At 59.2% G+C, this 15,080-nt stretch overlaps 2 protein-coding genes across 6 annotated transcripts; one reads left to right on the top strand and one right to left on the bottom strand.

Annotated features, from left to right (window-relative positions):
- The first annotated feature begins 216 nt into the window (after positions 1-216).
- On the top strand, positions 217-9,291 carry RUNDC3A (RUN domain containing 3A). Of its 3 annotated transcripts, none has more exons than XM_055575709.1 (11): positions 217-338; positions 3,923-4,038; positions 4,368-4,516; positions 4,700-4,785; positions 5,908-5,997; positions 6,118-6,198; positions 6,388-6,553; positions 6,669-6,826; positions 7,632-7,769; positions 7,889-7,995; positions 9,024-9,291. In XM_055575709.1, the coding sequence occupies exons 1-11, from the start codon at positions 232-234 to the stop codon at positions 9,164-9,166; spliced, it is 1,341 nt and encodes a 446-aa protein (XP_055431684.1). In that variant the 5' UTR covers positions 217-231; the 3' UTR covers positions 9,167-9,291. The 3 variants fall into 3 exon arrangements, with proteins under 3 accessions (XP_055431684.1, XP_055431683.1, XP_055431682.1); XM_055575708.1 differs by lacking the exon at positions 9,024-9,291 and adding an exon at positions 8,424-8,786 and having other exon boundaries at positions 232-338; positions 4,383-4,516; XM_055575707.1 differs by lacking the exon at positions 9,024-9,291 and adding an exon at positions 8,424-8,786 and having other exon boundaries at positions 232-338.
- Positions 9,292-10,227: 936 nt separating this feature from the next.
- Positions 10,228-14,834, bottom strand: SLC25A39 (solute carrier family 25 member 39). Of its 3 annotated transcripts, none has more exons than XM_055575710.1 (12): positions 14,681-14,834; positions 13,685-13,784; positions 13,493-13,552; positions 13,340-13,384; positions 12,963-13,096; positions 12,324-12,391; positions 12,053-12,177; positions 11,707-11,880; positions 11,288-11,397; positions 10,991-11,072; positions 10,829-10,909; positions 10,228-10,737 (listed from the first exon to the last, which is right to left on the bottom strand). In XM_055575710.1, the coding sequence occupies exons 2-12, from the start codon at positions 13,767-13,769 to the stop codon at positions 10,622-10,624; spliced, it is 1,080 nt and encodes a 359-aa protein (XP_055431685.1). In that variant the 5' UTR covers positions 13,770-13,784; positions 14,681-14,834; the 3' UTR covers positions 10,228-10,621. The 3 variants fall into 3 exon arrangements, with proteins under 3 accessions (XP_055431685.1, XP_055431686.1, XP_055431687.1); XM_055575711.1 differs by having other exon boundaries at positions 12,963-13,072; XM_055575712.1 differs by lacking the exon at positions 10,829-10,909.
- Between the last annotated feature and the right edge of the window lie 246 nt (positions 14,835-15,080).

Here is a 15,080-nt window from a genome sequence, read left to right as displayed (position 1 = left end):
CCGGCTCAGCACCTCGGAGAGTTCCCTCCCCGGCCTTGTTTTGCTTCGGAATCGCCGCCGGGGGAGGGAGCCAGGGGGCCGGGCAACACGCGCAGAGGCTGGAGGATGGCCGTGGAGGGGTCGATGTGCCCCGGCGGGCAGAGGGCCCAGCGGTGATCCGGCGGTGGGGGGGCCGGGGCGCCGGGCAGGGTGAGGGGCAGCTGGCGGCGGCAGCAGTGGCCACACATCTGGATGGAAGCGAGCTTTGTCCAGACCACCATGGCTCTGGGGTTGTCCTCCAAGAAAGCGTCTTCCCGCAATGTGGCCGTGGAGCGCAGGAACCTGATCACCGTGTGCAGGTGGGCACCGCCGGCGGGCGGGGGTGGGGTGGTCAAGGAGAGGCGATGGGGCCTGCTGGATGCGAGGATGCACAGCAGACGCGAAGAAAAGGGAAGCAGCACAGGGTTAAGAGGAGCACGCATCCGCTATCCTCAGACCCAGGCTTGGAGAGGGTCTGGAGGTCTGGTCCCTACCCTTCTAGGCCAGGCCAGGCCAGGCCCGTGCCCAGCCTGGGGCCTGGAGGGTGAGGGGTATTTAATTGGCACTGCAGCTTCCTGTGAGAACCAGGAAGTGACATTGTCTGTGAGGGGGAGGGGTGGGGAGGGCTGGCTCCCTTGTTGGGGGCGGGAGCTGGGTGGGCAGAGGAGAACTGATGGGAGAGGGGAATGAACGCCCTCCAAGCATGTCCTCACTCCCACCCCTTCCAACCTGGCCTCTGTGGGGTAGGGCTTTTCTGGGAGATTTCCCAATGCTCAAATCCTGGAGCAGAAGTGGTGCCCTCTTCAATCTCTGGGCAGTTGCAGCCCATGGCAGGGTCAACCGGGCATGTAGGTGAAGTCCCGGCATCCATCCAGTGAAGACACAGCACTGCCCCTGTGGTGGGAAGGAGTGAGGGCCTGATCACAGAAGCTAGGTTCTCCCGGGTTCAAGGGGAAGAGATTGGGAGGGCCGAGCCCTTGGTTCCCAAGGGTGGGGTTGTCGCAGTGTTAGGAAGACTTGCCCTCTTTCTTGGGTCCCAGAAAGTGAACCTTCCCACTCCCCAGCCCTGCAGTGGCTCACTCTCCCCGCCCTGAAGCCAGGAATGACCAGTCCTCACCCCCTACCTGCACGCATCTCCCCCTTGGAGCCCCCTGCCAGCTGCCTTCTCCACCTGCAATCTCTCCTCTGCCCCACGCCACCTCTGAGGGCTCAGCTGTCTTCCCTTGCCAGACCCACCTGCCTGCATACCAACCTTGGTCCTGCTCCTTCCCCCAGGGATCAGTGCCCACCTGATGCCCTGGGTCAGTCTCCTATAACTCTTCCAGGTTCCTGGGTGCACACTCAGCTCTACTACATCTGTCTCATACCATTATATCCCCAGTGCCTAGCATGGTGCTGTGCACACATGACCTCTGTAAAAATGCCTGGAACGTTAGAGAAGGAATGAGTGTGGCAGTGGCCCAGCCCAAATGCAGGCCTCTGCCTCCATGCTCACCTCCCAGGCCCTGCCAGTGTAAAACACAGACAGTCCTGGGTTCAGGCTCTTCTTCAGTTATTAGCTGTACCACCTTGCGGAAGTCTCCTAACCACTCTGAGCCTTGGGTGTCTCACCATCTCCATGGTAGATGTAACAGCCACACCAAGGAATGGTCATGACACGATGCATGTTGGAGCCTAGTACAGTTCCTGGCACATGAAAACAGCCTGTCCCGATGCCATCCTTCCTGTCCCTCTCATCTCTCTTTACCTCCGAGGTTCTTCTTCCTTCTCTTGCCTGCCAGGACAGCTGGGACTGTTGAAAGTGTAGGGAAGGGACAAACGCCCCTGGGCCTCAGCTGTAGAAGCAGATGTTCTGGGGGACTGGAAGTGGGGTTAGAGCTGGAATGTAAGAGACAGAGTTGGCAGGGGGGATTGGGAGCATGACAGAGGCTCAGAAAGCCCTCCGGCCCCTGCCGCCTCATCACAGTCACATGGTTTGCCTCCAGCTCCGGGAACAGTTCCCTTTAGCAGGCCGAGGGCTCCCCTGGGCCCTGGTTGCCCTGTCTCCATGGTAACCTGCAGCAGCCACTGCACCTCTGAGCAGGGAACACACCATGGGGCTCCCGGGGGCGATGACCAGCACCACAGCACCCCTGAGGACAGATGGCAGAGGGCTGCCATGCTGAAACCAGCCACAGGCCCCCACTGAGGTCTGACCCAAATGACCAGAAGACATCACAGGAGCAGGGCTGTATAATAAAGTCCAGATAATGCCCTAAACACAGACTCCTCTGGCTATGCCATTAATGGCCCAGTTCCTTACCACCCCTGCCCCATGGCTTGCTCACTCACCTTCTCCCAGACTTTTCCCAGAATTTGAACCAAAATTTGATGAGACAGGTACTATTATTCTTGTTTACACCTGGGGAATATGGGCTTGGAGAGGTTGAGTGACTTGTCCAAGGCCACAAAGGTACCACCAGGACACAGGATTTGAGCCCATCCAGGCTGCCTCCCTTGGTACAACCCCAGCACTGACCTGACTCTTATCTCAGGCCAGACCAACTCAAAGGAAGGGAGTGAGGTCTGTGGGCTTAGTTGTGCCATTGGCCTAGAGCCATGGAGGCCGGTGTTTGAGGGCTGGAGCACGGAGTGGAGGACAGAGTGTGGAGGAGGCAGGGGCTGCTTGGGGCCTCACTGATCCTGACATCCACCAGGAGGCCCCAGAAAGAGCAAGGGCATTGGGATCAGACATACCTGTTGACGCCTCACAAGCGGTGTGACTTTGAACAGATCAAGCAATCTCTTAGACCGTTCAGTTATCTTATCTGTAAAATCGGGGTGATGGTGATACTAAGAGGACCTTCCTCCCAAGGCTGTCAGGATAGATGAGATGACGCATACAGAGTATAGCGCTGGCACATTACAGGACTGGATGAGCTTAGAGAAAGAAGGATGGTTCCAAGCAGCCCCCATGTCCCTGGATACATCCCCCCTGCTGTACCACCCACAGAGGGGCCATGATGGGATGCTGGGAACCACGTCCTTATCCCTGCCCCACCCCGCTGCAGCGATGGCAGGTGGAGACTGCAGGCGTAGGGACTGCAGAGGGAGCCCAGGCTCTGGGTGGATTGGAGGGAGGGTGGGGGCTGCTGGGCTCCAGTCTCTCAGCCCCATTGGCTTCCCTTGGCTTCTTTCCTCTCTGAGAGGCCAGGTGTCCAGGCCCTCAAGCCCCCTTCTAGAGATGCTGCCAGTAACCCCTCCCACCCACTGTGATTGTCAGACCCGCACCCTGCACCTCCCCCGGCCCAGCTCTGCACTGCCTGGTTCTGGGCAGCTGGTGTGTGGGTGGCCGAGCTAGGAAGGAAAAGGGGGAAGGGGGGCATCCGTGTGCTGGGGGTCCACCTGGCCACCCATGCATGCCCACGCTCCATGTGCTTGGTGCAACTCACATGCTCTGGCACAGGTGACCCCACCCCCACCCCAGAAGGGACTGGAGACTGTTCTAGCAATGGCAGAAGGCAGCTCAGGACAGGGGCACAAAGCAGCTCCCACCTCCGAGCCAACCCCCACCCTTCTCTGACAGAGAGAATACAACTCCAAAGGGTGGGTGATCAGGAAGAGGCTCTGGGCTGGCCCCCTGGCTCTAGGTGCCTCATCCTTCTACCTGTTGTTTCATCCCCTCTCATACCTTGTTCCTGAAGCTTCCCTTCTCTGCCTGTCACCTCTCCCATCTGCCACCCTACTCACTCACATCACAGCCCCTCTCTGGTCACTACAGCCTCACTTGTCCCCCACCCTCTTTCCATCTGCCTCCCTACCACATCCATGCTCCTGGTGATCTCTTCTTATCCTGCCTTTTACCCCCATTACCCTGTCTTCTCACCTGACACCCCACTGCCCCTTCTCCCTCCCTCTCACCCAGGTTCTCCGTGAAAACCCTGCTGGAGAAGTACACAACGGAGCCCATCGATGACTCATCCGAGGAGTTTGTGAATTTTGCAGCCATCTTAGAGCAGATCCTCAGCCACCGTTTCAAAGGTGGGTCCAGGTTCCTGTTCCCTATTGCTCCCAGATACCCCCTTCTGATCTACTCTGTGGCTGTCTGAACCCCATCATTGACCCTGGTCCCAATTCTAGATCATGCACAGAAGCTCAAGCACAGAGCTGGGAAGGGGGGGCACAATACAAGGGGTACCCACAAGCCCCAGCAGTGAGCCTTGCATGTACATGCATGTGTGGGTATGTCTGTTTGGGGTAGGCGCGATGCACGTGCATGGCTGCTTTTATTTATGCATGTGGATGCCCCATTACATGAACCCTCTCCAAACTCCCTGGTCTTGCTGAGCCCACTCCCTGCCCTGGCTCAGCCTGTGCCCCAGCAGGTCCGGTGAGCTGGTTCAGCTCAGATGGGCAGCGAGGCTTTTGGGACTACATCCGCCTGGCCTGCAGCAAAGTGCCCAACAACTGTGTGAGCAGCATTGAGAACATGGAAAACATCAGTACTGCCCGGGCCAAGGTGAGGGGCCTGCAGCGGGCAGGAGGGCAGCTGCCCCCTCCTCTGGATATAGAGGGGCTGCTTGCTCCTTGGTCCTCGCCCCAGCCCACAGGCACTGGGGAGAAGGGCCACAGGAGGTCCAGACCCAGGGGCACACACATGGGTCCCTCTGGGGCAGCCAGTAAAAGTGAATGTGCTTTCCAGGGCCGGGCATGGATCCGGGTGGCCCTGATGGAGAAACGCATGTCGGAATACATCACCACAGCCCTGCGGGACACTCGGACCACCAGGTCAGACCCCCTCAATCAGTGTGGACCACAAATCTCAGGGTGTACATTCATTGCCTAAACACACTTGATCCTTAAGTTGCCACAGCAACCTTCAGTATCTGGACTACAACTACCAGCATGCACTGCTAGTTTCCCTCTCCCAGACCATCCACCCGTCAGCTGGGCCAGCCCTTCCCAGAACACACTTTCAGCACCACCTTCATCTCTTCCAAGTCAAATTCATTATCCCCCATGACCCCAGTGCTGGTCTCACACACACAGCTCTGGACAAGCCTCAACTATGTATTATTTTACTTGTTGGCCTCATTCCATGACCTACAGCACACAGCTCTACCTGCTCTGCAAACAGCAGCAGTACTGTACTTGCTACCCATGGACTACAGAGTTTCGGTCCATGCACTGTGGGTCTGCAGAGACATTGGGTCTGGGAGGCAGGGTCACAGGCAAGATGTGCCAAAGGGGAAAATGGGTACAGTGGGGACATGTGCTTTGCTACCCCCCCACGTGGTCACACCCAACCTGATGTTTTTAGCTGCACTGTATCTCTGGTGTGTCCTCACATTTCAGGATTCACATTATTTTTAAAAATCGACTGTATGCCAGAATACTTCCCTGGCAGCTCAGATTGTAGAGAATCTGCTTACAATGCAGGAAACCTGGGTTCTATTCCTGGGTCGCGAAGATCCCCTGGAGAAGGGAATGGCAACCCACTCCAGTATTCTTGCCTGGAAAATCCCATGGCCAGAGGAGCCTGGTAGGCTACAGTCCATGGGGTTGTAAAGAGTGGGACACGACTGAGAGACTAACACATCACTATATGCCAAGCGCTGTTTAGGAATTGTTTCCTGATTTTAAGGATCTGGATGACTCTGTACTTGGTGGAGAAGGGGTAGTTCAGAGGGATGGAGGTCGAATCTCCAGGGACACGCGTTTTAATAGGTGGGAGACACAGGCGCTATACCCAGTGGGCCCCAGCCTGAGGAGGAGACACAGTGAGGGGTGAGCAGGAAAAAAGACACCTCCTTCCTCCAGGCAAGGTTTGTGATAAACCAACAGGAGAAGCCCTGAGGTGTGGGGTTCCCTGGGAAGACTACATTGCGGGTACCTCCCTCCTCCCCACAGACGCTTCTACGACTCAGGAGCCATCATGATGCGGGAGGAAGCCACGGTTCTCACTGGGATGCTGATCGGACTGAGCGCCATAGACTTCAGGTGGGGTCTGGGTGGCGGTGGCGGTCGCCGTGACGGTGGGATTGGGGTTGTTTCTCTGCGAAAGTCCACACTCCCATCCTCTCATACCTGCCCCCTACCCTGTGGCTGCTCTGCCCCCAGCTTCTGCTTAAAGGGCGAAGTGCTGGACGGGAAGACCCCCGTGGTCATCGACTACACGCCCTACCTAAAGTTCACTCAGAGGTGAGCAGCCCGATTGTTACGGAGGTGGGTGGGTGCGGACAGACAACCGCCCTGAGGGGTGGGGATGGCGGCCAGGAGGCAAGCGGTCTTGGCATCATGCCGCCCCCCTCCCCGCCCCCCGCCCCCGGCCCAGGAGGCTTGTCGGTGTAACTGTGTAACCTTGGCTGTGTAACTGCTCCCTCCCTCAAGCTACGACTACTTGACGGACGAGGAGGAGCGGCACAGCGCCGAGAGCAGCACGAGCGAGGACAACTCGCCCGAGCACCCGTACCTGCCGCTCGTCACCGACGAGGACAGCTGGTACAGCAAGTGGCACAAGATGGAACAGAAGTTCCGCATTGTCTACGCGCAGAAGGTGCGCGGCGCGCGGTGTGGGCGGGGCGTGGGCGGGGCGAGCCCGGCAGAAGGCGGGGCGGGCGGCCGCGGGGACCCCCTTCTTTCGCCGCCCGGGCTGAGCCGGCGCCCCGCAGGGCTACCTGGAGGAGCTGGTGCGTCTGCGCGAGTCGCAGCTGAAGGACCTGGAGGCGGAGAACCGGCGGCTGCAACTGCAGCTGGAGGAGGCGGCGGCGCAGAACCAGCGGGAGAAGCGGGAGCTGGAAGGCGTGATCCTGGAGCTCCAGGAGCAGCTGTGAGTGCCGCCGTCGCGGCCCTGACTCCGGTTCCCCGCCACCCCGACCACATCGCCCCCGCTGACTCTAACATCACCTTTCCTGATACCATCCACCAACATCAGACCACTGAGCCCGATACCACCACCCTGAGATCCCCCTCCCCGGGCAACCTAGCTTTTTTCTCAACATTAAGACCCGCCCCACCCCCTCCCCCACCCCCGCCCCAAGCCGGCTCCCCACTTCCTCCTCAGCTACGCGACACCAGCTAGAATGGCCACTCAGCAGTACTCCTGGGATTCCGGCACTACAGGAGCCCCAGTATTACTCACAAGCATCTCTAATTAATAGTATTCAACGCCCTTCAACATGATTGCATCATTCCTTCTGTTCAACACATCTGAACAGCAGTGTAGGCCCACTGAGCATCATCAGGCACAGTGACCCCCAACCTCACTTCTACCCATCCTTCTAACAGTTCCTCTTTAAACGTTTTCATCAACCGGGGGCCTCCCAGCCTGATCTCCTGACACCCCATTACTCTTCATGATCCCTGCCCTGCTCTGCACCCACCTGCCCACCACCCTGACTCCACATCTCATTATTCCGCTAAACCTCAACATAAGTGCACTAATTCCTATCACCCCTGTGACCCCCCAGTACACTCCACTGACTCCCAGGATCTGCCCCACTGACTCTCAACATTCGCAATGTTTCTGCCACCCAGGTTTCAATCCTAGCCCCTTCCCGCACCTCTCTCTGAGCCCCTCTTCCCCACTTCTGCTCCCTCTTCCAGCCAGGCCTGACCCCCCCTCCCCATCCCAGGACAGGTCTGATCCCTGGTGACCACGCTCCCCTGGCCCAGGGTTCCAAGGACCTCACCACACGCCTGGTCAACCAATGGCCATCACTGGGCACACTCAGTGGGGCCGAGGGTGCCAACAACCCCAAGCTCTACCGGAGGTAAGCCCCAGCCAGACTCAGCCTGGGCTCAGTGCTGGTCCCGCCTCTCCTACAGAAGAGGGGCGCTAGGGGCTGTGGGCCTCTGTCCGCCCACCAGCTCTCTCTCTGCTTTGCCACAGACACAGTTTCATGAGCACGGAGCCCCTATCTGCTGAAGCCAGTCTAAGCTCGGACTCTCAGCGCCTGGGAGAGGGCAAGCGGGACGAGGAGCCCTGGGGCCCCATCGGTGAGCCCCCCAATTCAGCACCCAGTACCCACTCCAGAAGGGCTGAGGCCAGGCCTTGGGGCTTGTAGTCAGGCCCTAGCCATTTCCCTCATTCACTCCACCCTGCCTGGGAGCTTAGCACAGCAACTGAGAGCTTGGTTTGGGGTATCAGGCAGACCCTGGCACAAATCCCAGCCGTGCCTTCTCTGGTCATGGGAGCTTGGTCATTGAGTCCACCTTGCTGAGCCTTTCTTATCTGTAAAATGGGGGTGCTGATTAGAACAGTAACCAGTGTTGGCAAATGGTGAGGGCTCCATTACATCCTCAAAGGCCCCACAAAGGCCCTACAGATCCTTCGGGAGTTCTCTGCCTAACTATTTTGCTCTTATTTCCTGCGCTCTATGAACCAGTTGCCTGACCATTGTTTCCCCCTTCTCTTTGGCTGCCAGGAAGCTCAGAACCAAATTAGTGGCTCCCTTCAAGCGAATGTCCAGGACTTCAACGCATGCATTTTGTGTTGCCCTCCCTCCTTGGCTTCACCTGGCTTTCCCACCCTAGTTTCCCTGGTGCCTGGACCGCCTGTCTTTTCTTTCTAAAATCCACACTGCACTGGATGACCCTAGAACTTCTTTGAGACGAGGCAGGCTATGGACCGTGGAACCCCGCCACACTGTGTCTGTGATTGTCTGTGTGTCTGTCTCCCCACCAGACTGTGAGCTCCGTGAGGGCAGGGACCGTGTCTCGTCCGCTCTCTGTATCCCCCGCACTTGGAACCGAACAAGTGCTCACCACGTGTTTAATAAACGGACAAAGAGACGATGAACCCTCAGGGGGAGACAGAGACAGAAATTGACGATTACAATACAGTGTCTGTCCCCAGCTCTGTGCATGACAGCGCCAGGTGCTGTTCCCGGGCTTCACTGCAAAAGGCCAGCGCTCCAGGAATGAGGGTCTCCTGGCGGGTGACCCGAGGGCTGTCCCTTCGCTGCCTGCACCCGAGCACCGCCCACCACTCACTCGCGGAGGCCTCACCCGCCCTCTCTCCCCAGGGAAGGACCCCACGCCCTCCATGCTGGGCCTCTGCGGCTCCCTGGCCTCCATCCCCAGCTGCAAGTCCCTGGCGAGCTTCAAATCCAACGAGTGCCTGGTGAGCGACAGTCCCGAGGGCAGCCCGGCACTGAGCCCCAGCTGAGGAGCGGCGTGGGCAGCGCCAGCCCCACCTGCTGCCCTTCCTCAGAGCCTCCCCAACCCAGGCCACCCTCCAGAGAACGCTGCCCACTCAGCCAGGAGTCTCTCTGGAGACACCCTTTGCTTCTAGCCCAGTTCAGCTTCTTGCCCACGGAGGCCGGAGCTGCAGAGGGAGGCTGCTGGGGCCGAGAGGCAGGGGAACCAAGGCCACGGGGAGCCCTCAGGAAGCTGCTTCTTCCGGTGACCCCGATGCCTGGTTAGCTCCCAGCTGGACTCTCCTTCGCTCATCACCCAACCCTCCTCGGGCTGGCGACCCAGCCTCAGCAGCCCCATCTCCCATGCCTCTTCCGTCTGCCCCTGTGTATGCCCTGGAGTCACTCCTTTCTCAGCCCCCTGGCTGGGGGCGGGGGGCAGCTATGAGGGTATCAGGCAAATAAAAACCAGAGGACTGAGGGCGGCCTTGTCTGTGGAGGGGCTGGGACAGGGGGCCTGCTCCTGAGGTTGGCAGAATGTGGTGGAGTTAGTGCTGGGCCCACAACCAGGTGATGCTGGACCCGCTAAACCCTAGGAACAGACTGGTTGGAATGATTCAGGGAGCGGGTGGCTTTTGTTATGAAGTGTCTGAAATAGTAGGCCAGCCCAGGGAAACACCAAAATGTGTTAAGGGTCCCTTGGATAACTCATCTACCCCAGGCAGAGAAGATGTTGGACATCCTGGGCAGGGAGTTGGAGGTGGGGCAGAGATGGAGAAGGCAAGCCCTGGCAGGGCCCCATTTCCCATCCATAACCCTGAGCAATTCAGCTTTGGCCTACAGGTCCAGACTCTTCCATTAGGCCAAAGCCTGGCATTGAAGCCATCTTCCTTCCTGGGTTATCACTTAAGTGTGCCCTTGGGTAAAGGTCTCACCCCCACCAGTTCTCATAACATCGCAGGAGGGCTCCTCTACAGGGATGCCACCTGGTCAGCCAAAGCCAACGTCAAGGTCCCTTCCAGGCCTCTTCTGTGCAAATCGCTCACCAAGCCCTGTTTTCCCACCCACTCCAGACACCTCCTGCAGTCACAAGCACTGGAAATAAGTTTATCATCTTTAGACTCAACAAATTAACAGGGGTGGATGTAGACTACACCAGGCCCAGGGTTTTGTGGCTCCTAGAGACAAGCTTACTTACAGCAGACCCACAGGGAAATGAGGGGAGAAGTGAGCAGATTTGGTCTTGAACTTGAGGGGACAGAGTGATGATTCTCAGGGCCGGGGAATGGGGAACAGCAGGAAGCAGTTGGGGTTGGGGGGGTGCTCTGGGTGGGTGCAGAGGGGCATTCCCCTACCCCTGGGGCTGAGTGGGGAGGAAAGAGAAATGAGCCCCTCCCCTCAGTGCCAAAGGAAAAGGCACTTGGCTCAGTCTCCTCCTGCCCCACCCTGTCCATGGAAGAGGTAGGGTCCTTGTCCCCTCACTCCTTTCAAGGGCTCAGAAGCTGTTCCCTGTTGAGCCTCTGGAAGAAGTTTTTGCCGAACTCATAAGTGCTGATCATGATGGCGCAGGAAGGGGCGGCCTTGATGATCCTCGGGAGGAAGCCTGTGGGGGGAGGGGGGGGCTAGGGTCAGAGGTCGAGTCCCAGGGAGCACCAACTTCACCAGGGTGTGGACATATACACAAAGACGCCCACCTGCAAAGAGGCCCCTGGTGCCTGACTCGGCCAGGATCCTCCGTAGCAGCAGCCAAGTGGAGTCGGTGTGCGGGGGGATCACTGCAAATCCAGGCCCAGTAAGACCCCGCTGGGCACCCCCAACCCCGCCTGCCCTGCCCCACACTAGCCAGGGCTCCTCACCTCTCAGAGCCTCCACTGCTCCTAGCGCAACCTGGCGTTGAGTCTTCACCACGTCGAAGGGTAGAGTCAGGGTGGCCGCCACCTGGTGGGGTGGGGACAGGCTTGTCTCCATTCCCAGAACCCCCATCCCTTGCATCCAACCAGGGCCTCCTGGCCTTAGCTAGAATATCACTAGGGGAATGGAGTGAGCGTACCCCTGGACAGGCACGCAAAGATTCTTTTCCAGAACATCTCCAACAACCCTTTGGTCACTTCAAGGACACATCAATGGCCTCACTCCCAGCATGATCGACTCACCATCCCTGAGATGCCGCCAGCGACAAAGCTGATGCCCACGGAGGTCTGGTCCTTTGGCCTGAGCCTGCTCAGCCAGCTCTTCACCAGCTCATAGTTGAACCAGTACAGAGCTTGGGGGCATGGGGGTGCACTCGTTAGACACTGGGAGGGCAGTGGGGTAGGCGCAGACCTCCCATCTCCCACGGATCTACATCACAACTACTCCCTCTCAATTATGAAGCCTGCATGCTATGTGCCACTGGATTTCACAGGCCCTGGGCAGGAAGCGTCTCATGAAAACGTGGGGCCCACTTAACACGTGAGATGGATACTCATGGCTCAGAGAAGTTACATGACTTATAGATTAGTAGCAGCAAAACTGGGCTTTAGCTGTAGTCCTTCTAGGGCCCCTCCTCAACCCCTGCACTCCAGGTGCCTACCTGAGAAGGGCACATCCCGAAGGGCAGTGGGACCCCAGCCCAGCCAGAGTGAGCGCCAGCCACCCTGAGCCACAGCCGCTCGGACACAGGTGCCCAGCTCCCGGTATGATAGATGCTGAGCCTGCAGCTTTGTCCGCACCAGCTCTAGGGGGCTGATCACAGTCACGGTGCCCACTGCGGGGAATGGGAGGATGGGTCAGCTCACAGGTCCCAGTGGCAGCCCTCCCAGAGTCTGGGGGCCTTGAACATCCCCCCACCCCAAGGCTGGCATAGGTTGGGAGTTTGGACTGGGCTCCTGCACAGGGGGGTGGTCAAAGGGAGATGGCGGGCCCAGGGCTGTGCTCACGGCGGGCCAGTGCGCCAGCCACCATGGGAGCGTAGAGGTCAGAGGTCAGGGCTCGACCACACAGGAAGGCCTTGAGTTGGTCATAGGCGGTGAAGTAGACGGCAGTGGCTGGCACAGTCATCACCCTGGGGGTGTGTGTAGGTTAGCCAAGACTCTCCAAAGCTCCCAAACCTCCCAAGGTTCCCTGGCCCCACTCAGCCAGCCAACATTGGGAGTAAGAGGTCGGAATGGGGGGATCGGGGGAGGCAAGCTGCAGAACTGGGGTGCTCACAGGGTGGCTGGGAGGCCGCTCCACAGGGTCCTGGTACCCTCATGTCGCACAATCTTCACAAAAGCATCCTGGTCATGCAGACACCAGCCCAAAAGGAGGAAGGATGAAATGAACAAGGCTCGTGGCAGGGGTGGCCCAGGCTGGGCCCTCCCCTGACGCCCTCGCTTCTACCCAGGAGCCCTTCAGGCCTCCACACATGTAACTCCCTATTTGACTCCAAACAGACTCCTACTCGGGCTTCCCAGGTAGTGCTACTGGTAAGAATATGCCTGCCAATGAGGGAGACATAAGAGACATGGGTTCAAGCCCTGGGTTGGAAAGATAACCTCTTTCCTGGGCCAGGAAAGAGCAACCCACTCCAGTACTGGTGCCTGGAATATTCCATGGGCAGAGCAGCCTGGTGGGCTACAGTCGATGGGGTCTCAAAGAGTCAGACACGACTGAGCATGGAACAGGAGAGACTCCTAATCACCTTTCAAACCTCGTGAAGGCCCTGCCCCCTCAGGGGAGCGCGTCCCAAAATGAACTAGCCATCTCTACGTGCTTTAGGCTACCCACTGTTTTCTGGGTCTGCTGCCCTACCAATCTGTATCCCTCCGAATGCCCACAGACCCATCCAGGGGCACAGCTGCTCCTCACCATGGTACCAGTGAAGCGAGTGGGGTCCTGAAACCAGGTGGCACAGCGGGCACCATTTGGGCACAGGTAGAGGGGCTCTAGGACACCATTGCAGTACAGGAGGCACTTCCCTGTGGATCGGAGAGAGGAGGGTACTGGGGAAGGGGTGGGGGCGTCAGAAATACAGGGGCCTGGGACCTCACAGGGAGGTGGTGAGCTCCCATCCCTGGAGGAAGCCTGGGGTCCCTGGGTGGACATTCTAGTGTAGGACAGAGGGCTGGCTGATAAGATCTAGAAGTGTGTGCCAGTCCACAGCTGTGGGGCCCCCATGTGCCCTGAGAGACCGGGACACTCCCTTCCCTGAACCCTTACAGGCTCCCCATGGTGCGGGCACTCACATTTGGCATAGGAGAGGCTCCATAGTCTGGAGGGAGGCATTAGCTCTAAAACACAAGACGGTACCTCAAGTCAGAAGTGTCCCCCACCTGCCCCCAGGCACCCCATCCCTGGGGAACCCTGCACCCCCATTGGCTCCAAAGTCAGACACTCACCACTGGCCACTGAGGGGCGCTGAGACTGCAAGCGTACCTTCACCACATCCAGGGGGGTCACTAAGGGAGGAAGGCAGGACTGGAAGCTCCTTCAGGACCCCTCCCTGAGCCCTCATCCAGAGCCAAGTCACTTGTCAACGTCTGGTTGGCCCAAGCCCCCAGCTGCTCCCACCCCACCTTCCCAGGTCTTACTGAAGAGGGAGGTGACCACAGCCCCCGCGCCGGATGCCACCATTTGTTGGAGGGGGCTGATGCCCCCTGGGTCCTGGTCAGCCATCTTGTAGCTTCAGTTCTGAAAAGCAAGTGTCAACTGGAGCAAAAACCAGAGTCAGGAAGGGGAAGAAAGGAAGCAGGAGTGCCTGGGGACACTACAGGGACTCTCACCCCATTCACTCACTGAGTATGAGTTTCTCACAACCACTTTCTAAAGCAGTTATTCTCAGCTTCACTTTGTTCGGGGCGTGGGGGTGGGGAACATACTCAGAGAGGTGAGTTGACCGGGCCAAGGTCACACTGGGAGTAGTCAGCAAGGAAACTGGGAGAGTCACCCATCAGTTAATAGACAATAACGGCCCACCGCCATTCCCTCTCCCTCGCCACACCGGCATACTGTGATCCAGTTCAGTGCAGGTGCCCTGGCAGGCCTGGGGACCAACGATCAAAGCGCCTGAGCTGCCCCCAACTCCAGCGCCCAGGCCCGAGATGGGTGCATGCGAGCCTCGAGTCACACACACAGCGTGGAGAGGTGAGGCCGGGCGGCGAGGGAAAGGTAACAAATCTGAGGGCGGCGAAGGGTCCATCCCCTTTCCTGGGACTGAAGGTGAGGACTCCCAGACCTCCCCCACACCCGTCCTCTCGAGGCCCGAAGGGCTAGGCCCCGGGTCCGAAGGGTAAAGACAAAATTCTCTGCTTTCTCTTGCGAGCGGTGGCGGTGGCCTGGGGGTGGGGGTAGGCTAGGCCGAAAGTGCTTGAGGTAGGAATAGGACGACAAGATCGCTCTTCACGCCTCAGAGACATTCTGTTTCGACTCCTCGCGCAGGGAGCGCCGGGTGGGGCCGACTAGGTCGGCCCGCGACTCCCAGCCCCCCAGACCAGGCCCGCCCGGCTCAGGCTCCCTCGGACCCCTAGGAACCCAACTCCCGCCTCTGCCTCCCGCTTGGCCCTCAGCCTTGGTCCAGTCCCGCCCACCTGGCTCTAGGCCGGTGCTCGAGCGGCGCGGTGCCCGGGGCCGGGCGGACCCATAGCGGCTCCGCCGCCGGTGCAGGCTCCGCGCGCGCTCACTCGGCACCGAGGCCGACTCGGAAAGCGGCCGAGCTCGCCCCGCCCCCGGTTGGCCCTGTGAGGCCCCGCCCCCGGGCCGACCGACCGTTTGCCCGGAGTGGCCGTCCCGCCCACTCGCGGCCTCCTCCTAGTCCCGCGCTAACCTGAACCCGCGCGGCTGATGCCCAGTCCCGCCCGCGCGCCAAGGTCGAATGTCTCCACGCCGCGCTCGACCTGGCGGCAGGGCTGTACTCGACAACTTATTGTCCCAAACACCACCCCACCATTACCCCGGCAGAGCGCTGCTCCCGCAAACTTTCCAGACGAG

This window comes from Bubalus kerabau, chromosome 4 (genome assembly GCF_029407905.1).
Source record: "Bubalus kerabau isolate K-KA32 ecotype Philippines breed swamp buffalo chromosome 4, PCC_UOA_SB_1v2, whole genome shotgun sequence".
Taxonomy (NCBI): Eukaryota; Metazoa; Chordata; class Mammalia; order Artiodactyla; family Bovidae; genus Bubalus; species Bubalus kerabau.
The sequence above is the reverse complement of the archived record's forward strand: the minus strand, read 5'-3'. Positions and strand labels throughout refer to the sequence as shown.

Bases quoted from the DNA above. Each gene is read 5' to 3' on its own strand.
- SLC25A39 (XM_055575710.1), bottom strand. From the start codon at position 13,769: ATGGCTGACCAGGACCCAGGGGGCATCAGCCCCCTCCAACAAATGGTG. The intron at 13,553-13,684 runs GTAAGACCTGGG...TTCCTCCCTTAG, and splicing joins TGTGGTCACCTCCCTCTTCA to TGACCCCCCTGGATGTGGTG. The intron at 12,178-12,323 runs GTGAGCACCCCA...ACACACCCCCAG, and splicing joins AGCGGCCTCCCAGCCACCCT to GGTGATGACTGTGCCAGCCA.
- RUNDC3A (XM_055575709.1), top strand. From the start codon at position 232: ATGGAAGCGAGCTTTGTCCAGACCACCATGGCTCTGGGGTTGTCCTCC. The intron at 6,199-6,387 runs GTGAGCAGCCCG...CCCTCCCTCAAG, and splicing joins TACCTAAAGTTCACTCAGAG to CTACGACTACTTGACGGACG. The intron at 6,827-7,631 runs GTGAGTGCCGCC...TCCCCATCCCAG, and splicing joins CTGGAGCTCCAGGAGCAGCT to GACAGGTCTGATCCCTGGTG.